The following is a 12,816-nucleotide window of genomic DNA, read 5'->3' as shown; positions in this document are numbered from 1 at the left end:
CTGAAGCAAATTAAAGGTGGTTATTGAGTTCCCAATAGTACATTCATGGTGTAACCCAACTTTAGGTCATACAGACTAGCAGTAGGTTTTAAGATCAGCAAAAGTATGTAGGAGTTCAATAATTGTGACTACAAAATGTCCTGCTATTTTATAATACTATGTTATTTATTTTCATAATTCAGCAGAATCTAGCTCTGCAGAAACGTTAATAGTTTGTTAATAAAAGCCTGTTTTCTTGAATACTTGGATATTTCAGATTGCAACTAGATGTACATATAAACATATATTCAAATTATTTACTAATAGGAAATTTGCTGCTGGGGAATTGATAAAACAGGATGTCCTTTGTTACAGTTCTGCAGCATTTAGCATTTTACTTATATGGAAATTATATAAAATAGATGGCTAATTCTGTGGTTAAAACAACCTAATTCTGTTAACTGTTTGAAACTAAACCAGACACTGTCTCTATTTTGGTGTTATTTGTGTCTTGTCAAACAGAATCGCAATTACTAATGTTTAAGATATAATGGGTTAGATAAGCATTTTAATATTATTTTACTTTTCCATTTAGGCATTAAAGAAGAGGCCTGGTTTCTCCAAAATCCTTCATGTGAAGGCTGATGGTCTTTGCTAACCCCTCTCTGCTACAACAGGAACTGTGTAGAGGGTTGCGACAACCACCATCTCTCTCCTATGGCAAAAGCTGAATCTCTATCTACAATCTCAGCTACCGATCAGAAGACTTCAAAGCTCTACAGTTTTGACAAGGTTTGAATTTGACTGATGATTTTTTGGAGGGATGTTGCGATCAGTCTTCTTAGACTCTGTTACAGCTGTTTATAAATAATGGTCTGAGTCTGAGTGGATCGTCATAATCTCTGACTTTGCCAAACAAATACTTACAAAATGTCTTAATTGTTGGAGATCACATCTTTTCTTCATAGCACAGAGCTGCAACTTGGAGTGGCCTCTACCTCCAGCCGAGAAACATTATGATTTCTGCGCTGGTAAACCATGGAACAGCACATAAATATTTAAAGATGAAGGAATAGAATTGTATGGAAGGTTGGTGGAATTTTGCTCTCTGAAATGAAGAGGGAAATTGAACACATCAGTAGCACTGCAATCTGGGTTAGAAAACATAGACCGACTTGCTAAGAACACGCTTCCCACGTGGCAAACTGAGGCTCGAAAATGATAATGCAAATAAAACTTGGTTCTCCTACGATACTAACTACCTGCCATTACCAATATCATCAACTATAATACACAGTCTCCATTAATGTCAGAGCTGTACAGTGAAAAAAGACTTTCCTTTCCTTAGCCATTTATAATTTAGCCTTTTGCTTTGTTAATGTCTTAAACCCCAGAAAAAAAAAAAAAAATATATATATATATATATATATACAGTGTATCACAAAAGTGAGTACACCCCTCACATTTCTGCAAATATTTTATTATATCTTTTCATGGGACAACACTATAGAAATAAAACTTGGATATAACTTAGAGTAGTCAGTGTACAACTTGTATAGCAGTGTAGATTTACTGTCTTCTGAAAATAACTCAACACACAGCCATTAATGTCTAAATGGCTGGCAACATAAGTGAGTACACCCCACAGTGAACATGTCCAAATTGTGCCCAAAGTGTCAATATTTTGTGTGACCACCATTATTATCCAGCACTGCCTTAACCCTCCTGGGCATGGAATTCACCAGAGCTGCACAGGTTGCTACTGGAATCCTCTTCCACTCCTCCATGATGACATCACAGAGCTGGTGGATGTTAGACACCTTGAACTCCTCCACCTTCCACTTGAGGATGCGCCACAGGTGCTCAATTGGGTTTAGTCCATCACCTTTACCTTCAGCTTCCTCAGCAAGGCAGTTGTCATCTTGGAGGTTGTGTTTGGGGTCGTTATCCTGTTGGAAAACTGCCATGAGGCCCAGTTTTCGAAGGGAGGGGATCATGCTCTGTTTCAGAATGTCACAGTACATGTTGGAATTCATGTTTCCCTCAATGAACTGCAGCTCCCCAGTGCCAGCAACACTCATGCAGCCCAAGACCATGATGCTACCACCACCATGCTTGACTGTAGGCAAGATACAGTTGTCTTGGTACTTCTCACCAGGGTGCCGCCACACATGCTGGACACCATCTGAGCCAAACAAGTTTATCTTGGTCTCGTCAGACCACAGGGCATTCCAGTAATCCATGTTCTTGGACTGCTTGTTTTCAGCAAACTGTTTGCTGGCTTTCTTGTGCGTCAGCTTCCTTCTGGGATGACGACCATGCAGACCGAGTTGATGCAGTGTGCGGCGTATGGTCTGAGCACTGACAGGCTGACCTCCCACGTCTTCAACCTCTGCAGCAATGCTGGCAGCACTCATGTGTCTATTTTTTAAAGCCAACCTCTGGATATGACGCCGAACACGTGGACTCGACTTCTTTGGTCGACCCTGGCGAAGCCTGTTCCGAGTGGAACCTGTCCTGGAAAACCGCTGTATGACCTTGGCCACCATGCTGTAGCTCAGTTTCAGGGTGTTAGCAATCTTCTTATAGCCCAGGCCATCTTTGTGGAGAGCAACAATTCTATTTCTCACATCCTCAGAGAGTTCTTTGCCATGAGGTGCCATGTTGAATATCCAGTGGCCAGTATGAGAGAATTGTACCCAAAACACCAAATTTAACAGCCCTGCTCCCCATTTACACCTGGGACCTTGACACCTGACACCAGGGAGGGACAACGACACATTTGGGCACAATTTGGACATGTTCACTGTGGGGTGTACTCACTTATGTTGCCAGCTATTTAGACATTAATGGCTGTGTGTTGAGTTATTTTCAGAAGACAGTAAATCTACACTGCTATACAAGTTGTACACTGACTACTCTAAGTTGTATCCAAGTTTCATGTCTATAGTGTTGTCCCATGAAAAGATATAATGAAATATTTGCAGAAATGTGAGGGGTGTACTCATTTTTGTGATACACTGTATATATATATGACATCTGCTTATACATTTTCCTTTTTTACGCATGCCAAAAACAGCTGCATGGGAGCTAAATGCGGGAGGCAACTGATTCTGTAAAAGAATCACATTGAACACCTTTCCATACAGAGAATTTTTAATTGCCATACTGGCTCTGTTGCTTGCCTCTGTTGTCTGAATTGCATCTCCATGTCGCATTTCTACATCAAAAATGAATAGTCTGAACCTGTCACTTTGTTGCTTTTTAGTCTTAATGCAGTGTAAAACATTATGCACTAACCAAAAATGATAGAGTTGTTCAGTAATCTCAAAAACACCTTCTAATGTACTGAACAGAAAAGTACGGTACAGCCGGATACCCACACAGACATGATTGGCTGTGTCTGAGGGTGGGAGGGCTGAAAGGTTTCCTTACCTCTGCTGTCACTTCTGCCTCTGCTGGCTGGTCGATGGCTCCTGCACAAAGACCAAAGACGGGGGATAATGTGACCCCAAATATGCCATATCGATCCCAGTGTGAACCCACTTCATGCTGTTGAAAAGAAGCTGCGTGTCGGAAAGGGTGTGAGTTAAGTACAGCCCACCCTGGCCAAGGTAGGGGTTTGCAGCAGTAACTGAGTAACTGGTTATGATTAGATTGAAGAAAATGGAAAATGCATAGATATCATTAAAAAAAACAGTAATATCAGCCAGGCTGTGTTCTATGTTCTATGAATCCTATGTATCCTACTAATACTGACCCCTCTTTAAAGCACATGTAAAACACAGTCCACAAACAACACAAATTTCCAGTATGTCACAGATACCCAGATGACACATTACTCTGGCCAAAGTTCTCAGTTCGCATTCAAAGTACCATACACTGCATAATGCATGCTAGAATGCATTGCAGTCATTTTTTATTTCAAAACAACTACCTAAAAACTGCAATCAGGAATCAACAGTTTTATCTAGCTTCTGTTCATCAAGCATATTTACCAAGGGTAGTTAACCCAGTTTAGCAGCTTGCAGCACTTGAATGCAAGTCTGCAGCCTAGGACTTGCTTTGCGGCCCAGCTGATTCACTGATTACACTATAATATACAAACACCATTTCTAAAAAAGCTGGGACATTTTTATAACTGCCATAAAACAGGAATCTATCATGTGTTAGCTTGAACCTTAATTTATTTTTTATCTTTCTATTTAAAGCATGTCCCAACTTTTTCAGAAATGTTTTATATAATATAGTGGGGTATTATTTTTTTTTTTTTAAACTACCTGGCAGTCATATAACAAGTGTGTCAAACGATGGCTGGGGGACAGTAGTAATATGCAGTACACTGGTCAGCGAACACTGACCAGTCTTCATGCCTCGATCCCACGAACTACATTTAGGGAAAGATGACAATTGGAAAAATAAAATGACCCAGTTTTTCCTTTAAACTTTGAACCATGGCTTGGGGAATGTATAAATTGCAGTGATTCAACCATAATATAAAAATATATGATAATTGGCTATTGAAAAATTTACTCTTATACATTAAGTTAACCCCTCAAACTACATTGTTTCACTGTAGCTATTACAGCTTACAATATTTATTAGATCCATATGGATCCTTTCTTGAAAACAACTTCCCGAAGATCTAAGTTCTACTGTCAGCGATACTACTGACCTGGCCGGGTGCTCTACAGACAAAAAATGCCTGCAAAAAAAGGCCAAATGGTAAATAACTCCTTGTCAATTCAACAGTTGTACAAGTGACAGAGGAAAACAGCAGGCATAGCAGGATCCAACTGTTGGTTGCCAAACTGTACAGGGGAACTGGATGGATCCACGTTGGGTAAAAAACTCACAAAAAACTTTATATGTACTGTGACTTAAGTCATATCAAATAAAATACTTTCGTCCACATATTATGGGCTTAATGAGCTTAAAAAATAATATCTATTCAGTATCCACTGGAATCGAGATGCAACAAGATGTGTTGAGGATTGGTTTGTCATTGCATTGTGACACATTTAACTGTACTTGTGTCGAATTGTAAGGTGCCTAAAAATTCCCAACTTTAGTAGTTATATAAATATGTTTCTGATGAATAGTTTTCATATATGTCCAGTTTAAGAAGTTTACTGTGGTCAAATTTACTGATTAACTGATTTCGACTTGACAACTAGACATGATAGCATATACAGTATATTATAGTTATGATGCTTTTTTAGCAGCCTGCAGATGCAATAACAGTAACACAATGGTTTCCATCACATTTCAGTATTTAGTATTGTACCAGTTAACCATTACGCGCTGGTGTTATTTTGAAGCTTTTCATTGCTTTTATTCTTTTTAACCAAGTGCTTTTATCATAGAGGATAATTTCCCATAGTTTAGTGCTGTACAGTCAGTCTAAACCCATAAGGTTTGAGATAATCTTAAATGGACTATAGAGGTGAAGAATATATTATGGTATGGACTCAATTTTACTAACTGCTGTTTAAATAAATGCCCAGTTATGATGAATGTTTGGCGATTTGTAGGTTAGTGGAAGCGTGCAATTGGGTACCAAGCCCACAAATTTACATTTTAAGTTTCTGACAATCTGTCTAATGATGACTTTAAAAGCTGTACATATGATATTTATGCAGAACTGTGAAATATGTTTTGTTAATATTAAGGTGGACGCAAAGAAAAAAGCAACTGAATATTTGGTAAAACTTAACTAGAACTCTGCATCATAAGACTGACATGACTAGTGATAATGGTTAATTCCTTGATGGTCCTCATGCCATAAAGGTTTATGACATGCCATTTTTTCATATACAGTCTTTTCAGATCCTTTAGATTTCATGGTCCAGACTTGTGGACTCTCCTTTTAAACTCCTCCCACAGGATCTCTATAGATGTTAAGGCTCAGGTGCGTGGCCTGTTCATGCCATGCCAGCTGGCCGCAAGATTTTGATTCTGTGGTCACTGAACCATTTTTATGTTGATTTTGAGGTGTAGTTTGAATTGTCCTGCTGAAAGATCCATCCACAGCCCAGTTGGAGCTTTCCGGCAATCCAGCTTTCAAGGGGTGCTATTATATGTGGAGGTGATTGTACATTTACTGCCAGCCCTCCTAAACAGGCCCTAATGTGAGCAAAAAATAGCATGTTGCATAGTCAGTTATGACATCAGACAACACTGATAATGACTAATAAAGGTATAACAATACAGTTCAGTTTGGAAAGAAGTCATGACTTGTCTTAAGATGCTGGGTTTAAGTATGGTGTTACCAAAAATCAAAAAGATCCTCCACCTAAGAGATTTTCTTTTTCTTTTAAATTACCCTCCATGGTGCCCTGGTCACTCTTGTAAAATCTCTTTGAAAGAGTAAGTAGTATTGAATTTGCAGTATGTTGTGTATTATAGATGCTTTATATATCAAACGCGTATCAGAGTTCTATAGAGATGATTATTTAAAAAGAGCATAGTTTATTTGAGCTATTTATTTCTATAAAATGTCTATAAAGATGGCATGTTTGTGAAGCATTATACATCATGTTGCCTTCTGAACTGGTTCAATAGAGTTGCTAGATTATTAGATGTTAAAGCTTTACTGCTTGCTTATTACTCATTTTTAGATGGAACAATCCTTGTACCGGGTTAAAAAAAGAGAAATGTGTAAGAAATATTTAAGTATTAAGGATGTTATTTCGTGTCACTTTGTTTCATGCTTTTTGTATTTGACCTAACGCACTTTTTAATCAAAGCTTTTACCAAGGCCACTGACTGCGAGTTCTGTAAGGATATATTAAAGACATTCAGTTCGGAAAGATCCACACAAGCCTTCCATGCTAACAAACTTCTCTCAGTGGAAAAATAGCTTTACATTGAAAAAATTATTTTGTATTTTATTTTTTTGTTAGGGAAGCCAGACCCTAAGCAAATGTCATCATTGAGTACAATGTAGTGATTGTTTTAAAATGAAGACCAGTTAAACAATATAAACAATATTAAGCATCAATTTAAACAGTTTGGCTTGTAATTTTTAAAGTTATTATTTATAATTAGCACTTTTTAGGCTTGGGTGGCACAGTGGTCTATAACACTAGCACACCACTGCTGAGATCAGGGTTAGAATCTCAGCGGAGCTATCAGTTGTCCTGTTGTCTACACTGACATGATTGGCTGTGTCTGAGGGGTAGTGGCCAAAACCCTGCAATGGATTGCCACCCTGTCCAGGATGTTCTGGCCTTGTGCGCAATTTTACCAGAGGAACCAGACCGACAGCAACTTTAACCGGGTGCTTTTAATGACAATGACATGCAAAATGTTTACTTAGGTGCTCTGGTCTTCTAAGATAAAAGGAAAAAGTATATTGTATTCTTGGCTAAACCTTCCCTTTAATTAAAGTAAAGAACCCACATGAAACTTTATGTTTATAAAATGGCTTAAAGAGCAAAAACAGTACCATATATCTGGTCATTAGAAACAACACTGTATTCATCTGTATCATTTAGCCTAGACTAAACTTACAGAACCTGCAGCCCCCACTAGTGCAAGCATATCCGTTTTGACAATTACGAAAGCCATTGTTTTAGTGTTGTTAGCTGTTTTAAAGTAGCAGGTGTCGTGCCCTTTTTCTTGTGGCTGTTCTGTAAAGATAAGTATCCATAATGCAAACCAATGTGTTATGTTCAACAAAAAGTCATGCAAAGATGGTGTAATGATTTATTATTTATTTATTGCACATGAGACATGGGGGGGAAATGTAAATTTATATTTATGAAGTGTATGTGAGAAACACTGGTCACATCTGTCTATTCTTAACTTATTATGGAAATGTACATCCCTGTCTGAACTGCTACACAACTACTTACACTGTATATATCGATATATTCATAATGGTAACATGCCAACGCTTTGTTTTTCTGCCTGTCCATGTTTTTTTCTGGATTCAGTACCGTCTATGCATATGAGATGCCTCTGATACTTAATTTCTTTTTATGACCAGCTTCGTGCCAAGGTATTAAATGAGTACTCCAGTGTTTTTTTTTCCAACTTCATCTCTATCCACCATGTCTGTACTATACGAGTGATTACCACAGACTATGATTTTGACATATTTCTTTGTGCTGGGAAACGAATTAAGCCAGTTTACTCAAAACATAATGTATGTCTATAGTCATTTTTTGAATTCTGTCAATAGACATTTAAAAAACTTATACTACAGTGCTCAGGTGGCATGGTGGTCTAATGCAGTAGTAGTTTATAACTGCCAAAGCACTCTACAGACAAAATCGAAAGTCTCTGAACAAGGAAAGCAAGAGGATGAGCCAAAATCCTTGTTAATGGTAGTCACACATATGCTACAGATGCTGTAAATAAAAATGATCACTAAAGTATTCCTTTGTCATATTGGAGGAATGCTGCATGCACATCTTTCTGTGCAAATGGCTGTACTTTATGTTTATGTGTCACTATTTATAAACATGCATTACCTCAACATTGTATTCTCCATTTGAACAAAGTGTACAAATGATTTTTGCTCATTTTATACAGTTGGTCCCGACGAAGCACGCTGCTGTATCATGTCAGTAGTCCTGTACAAAGCCTTTCATTGCTTGGCCTGACTTCTAACTACTGCCTAATACAGATGCTTCAATAGCTTAGATTGCTCTGTCAAACATTTTATTCTCTGCAAAGTCGTTATTAGAGTTCAAAACGTGAAGTAAGAGTGTGATGCAAACGTTTACATTCTAAGTTTCATGCAATTTTATTGTGGGCATAGCCTATGAAACAAAATTAAAAACGCACATGAAACCATCTTGTATGTCAGTGTATGTAGTTTTTTTTTTACAACAACCACAAATAGTTGCAACAACGACAACCAGGTTCCAAGCACAAATGTGCAAATAGTGGACATTTTATGACCAGGATTTAGGAGGGCCTACAAAGTAGGGTTGAGTTGAAAGGCCCAAAAAATCTGCAATGCAAAATTACTTTTAATACACATTTTCTCAACATATGTAATGTTTTACATAGCCTACATATTTGTACACGAGTTGGGTGCCTTGGGTGAGCTTTCTTTTATTTACATATCCTGCATATCCTGCTATTTTATATGGGTTTTTGCATGCCCAGATTGTTAATTAAAGTTAAAAAAAGGACCAATTTAACTGTGGTATTTAATTTGACACTGCACCAGTATCAGGCTGGCATGAGTGGATTCACTATTCTAAAGTTTGTTGTAGTAGAAAAACTCTTAAACTACAAAAAAAGTAACCTGGAATAATTTTTTATGAAACCTACAGTCAGGGTAAATGTCAACATGGCTGTTATGCTAAAGCTGCTTGTAACAGGTAAGAAGTCACTGTTCATATTCTCACACTTAAACTTTGGCTAAAAACAAGAATATAAAAATAAAAAGTAATTGGCGCTTTAGGTATTGACACTTAGCAACTCATAAATAACGCTAAATTAGCTAAATAGGGCCGTAGCTGTATAAGTCATGATGTTGTACCTAATAGAGGTGGGCAGATCGTTCCAAATATTAATATTGTTGATACCAACGTTGGTATTGGAATCGGATCGATACTAGTATGATGGAATTGATACTTTAGTTTAACTTTTTCTCTGCAACATTCAGCACGTTTCTCCCGTTTCATCAGAAAGTAGAAACCATGTCTGTACAGACAGACACCGCTCCTCTTACATCTTACATGCACTCCTCGGTCCTCCCCTCCTGTTCTGCTGTTTTTTGTTGTGGTACCGTCTCGTCATGTTGTTAAAATCCTACCAGCCATCAGTACATTGGTAAGCATTGGAAGATTGTAAGTTTTTGAATACTTTGCTTTGCACATACAGAAATGGGGCAATTTTATGGAAATAATAGTGTAAATTATACGTACGTAAAGTACGGACGCACCTTACGCACTTTGCGCAAATGAATCGAAGCATGCGTAGTGAGGCTCTTATTCAGAATAGCATTGATTTTTTTTATTTATAATAAACAAGGGCACATATATTCGGTCACTATTAAAAATCTACAAAGTTGGCCGCTTTGTGGTGATACGCCATGATGGTAACATTGTGAGAAAGTAAAGCACCAGAAACAAGAAATCTGACTGCTTTAAACTACTGAATTTATTAACAACCCTACTGAGAGCAGCTACTTACAAATGAAAATTCATTCCGATTTAGCAATTTGATGATGCATTTACCTTAATTATTAAAAAGTATCGGTATCTTGCATTATGTTTTGTTATTATATAATTGGTTCTGAACAAAAATCTTGACACACTGCTCTCCCCTACATGACAGTAAACAAACTGCTTTTATAAGTAAAAAGTATCTGTATTGGTATCGGTGATACTGGACCTGTATTTAATTGGTATCGGATGGATACCAAATTTTGCAAATTCTCCTGCTCTGCTGTGTTTTGTTGTGGTACTGTCACATTGTTATGTTGTTAAAAACCTAACAGACATCAGTACGTTGGTAGGCATTCGAAGATTGTAAGTTTTTGAATACTTTGCTTTGCACATGTAGAAATAGGAAATAATAGTGTAAACTATAGGTACGTAAAGTACAGACGCACCTTACGCACCCTACGCAAACGAATCGGAGCATGCGTAGTGAGGCTCTTATTCTGTGTTTGTGTTTTGGTGAATGAGAGCATATATTTTTATTTTTAATTAACAAGGACACATGTATTCGGTCACTATTCACAATTTACAAATGTATTCACCCAGCAAACACAACTACGTGGTGTGAGTTAGCCGCATGGTGGCGATACACCATGATAGTAACGTTGTGAGACAGTAAAACACCCAGAAACAAGAAAACGGACCGCTTTAAACAACTGAATTTATCTACAACCCTTCTGAGAACAGCTACTAACAGAAATGTATGTATTACAATATTAATATGATAGGGTTCTAAATACAGAGTCCATATAGAAACAGACATCACTGTGATTAGCTTAGCAGCTAACACTAGCGACTAAGCTAACAAGTACCGGTGTTGAGCTTGGATCTTAACTCACAGCTGTAATGTATTTCGTATAGTTAGTGTGCTGCACAAGTCTTTATTTTTTTAAGTAATAATAATTATGGTGTATGAGCTATTTGGGTTTTAGTATCTCAGCTAGTTGGCTAGGTTAGGTATTGACAACTTCACACGTCTTATTATTAGGGATGGGCGGATCGATCCAAATATCGATAGTACCAATACTACAGTTTTACTTTTTCTCTGCTACATTCAGCACGTTTCTCCCGTTTCATAAGAAAGTAGAAACCATGTTTGTATAGACGCAGCTCCTCTCACATCTTACATACACACGCTACTCCTCCCTTCTTCATTTAGAGTAACTGCGGTTGGCAGAACAACTTCAGGTGCATTACCGCCACCTAATGAGCAGGAGTATGAAGTGCGACTTCAGGATAGTGAAAGTGTTGTAAAAAACCTGGATGAACTGGCACATCTTGCACACTTTAGAAACAAAATAACTTGTTTATGTACCAAACACATTCCTGGCCCTTGAGACAGCAATCCCTTCGAAGAAAAATTCTTGTGACCTTTTGCCATAAGTGTATGATGGATGGATGGATTAGATAGATAGATAGATAGATAGATAGATAGATAGATAGATAGATAGATAGATAGATAGATAGATAGATAGATAGATAGATAGATAGATAGATAGATAGATAGATAGATAGATAGATAGATAGATAGATAGATAGATAGATAGATAGATAGATAGATAGATAGATAGATAGATAGATAGATAGATAGATAGATAGATAGATAGATAGATAGATAGATAGATAATCAATTATTCGGTTTCTATCTCATTTCAGCACTTCTTTTAAATCACATTAGGGTTTAAGTAGGAGCTTGGTCTTGTATGAGTGGTATGAACTGTCTTGGAGCTGTCAGAGAACCATATGTCTGAAGTTCCCTTTGGTAAGTACTGCTGTCTTTATTAAATAACTAAAAAACAAAATATTTTGTTTAAAATGTAAAATTAAAATGGCCAATGCTATTATATTATAATTAGGGCTGTCGAAGTTAACGCGATAATAACGCATTAACGCGACCTCAATTTAACGCGATTAAAAAAATTAGTGCCATTAACGCAAATTCTAGTTCATGTTGAGACTTGACTGGTAGAACAAACGTTTTAATGTCGGACTTGCCACCGTTTTTCATTGGCGGGTTGTTAACATAATGTAACCGATCGTGGTAGTGATGCACTTGCATAATAAATAAATAAATACACGCTATACTCACAAGTTGTCGGGAGCAGAACACTTTATTACACTTAATTAACTTCTTCTTCTGTACCGAATACCGGAAAGCTGAGTCGAGCACGTTAGTTCATGAACTATGGAAGCCCCAAAGGGTCAAAACACACTCACTTCGTGTAGAAACGTCCATCAAACCATCGTCACGATACAACCACAGACAAGTCTGTTACAATAACTACGCCTTATCCCACCTAAAGCACCGCTGATCTACAATGTTTGCTGATGGAGAAATTCTAACCTACAATCTGACATTTACTGCCTAGTATGTGAGTGAATAAAACTCCCTTACAGTTTTCTCTTGTCCCAGCAGTTTTTAACATCAGTACATTTAGCATAAAATGTGTTCACCATTTTAATTGTAACATTTCACTTAAAAATCCTTGTTTTCTATAACATTTACACAGATTTTTTTTAATGCGATTAATCGCGATTAACTATATGAAATTCTGAGATTAATCGCGATTAAAAATTTTAATCGTTTGACAGCCCTAATTATAATACTTTAAAATAAACTGATATACATTTGTACATATAGTAGTACAGA

The 12,816-nt window shown here is 37.2% G+C and overlaps 1 protein-coding gene across 2 annotated transcripts in view; it reads left to right on the top strand.

Annotated features, from left to right (window-relative positions):
• Positions 1-805, top strand: part of fbxo41 (F-box protein 41) — a 47,256-nt gene extending 46,451 nt beyond the window's left edge. For both annotated transcript variants that reach the window (XM_063008738.1, XM_063008739.1), the window contains exon 13: positions 575-805. In XM_063008738.1, the coding sequence (XP_062864808.1) occupies positions 575-637 (63 nt within the window). In that variant the 3' untranslated portion in view covers positions 638-805. The remainder of the gene's footprint in view (positions 1-574) is intronic.
• The last annotated feature ends 12,011 nt before the right edge of the window (positions 806-12,816 follow it).

Source organism: Trichomycterus rosablanca, chromosome 14 (genome assembly GCF_030014385.1).
Source record: "Trichomycterus rosablanca isolate fTriRos1 chromosome 14, fTriRos1.hap1, whole genome shotgun sequence".
Classification (NCBI taxonomy): Eukaryota; Metazoa; Chordata; class Actinopteri; order Siluriformes; family Trichomycteridae; genus Trichomycterus; species Trichomycterus rosablanca.
The sequence above is the reverse complement of the archived record's forward strand: the minus strand, read 5'-3'. Positions and strand labels throughout refer to the sequence as shown.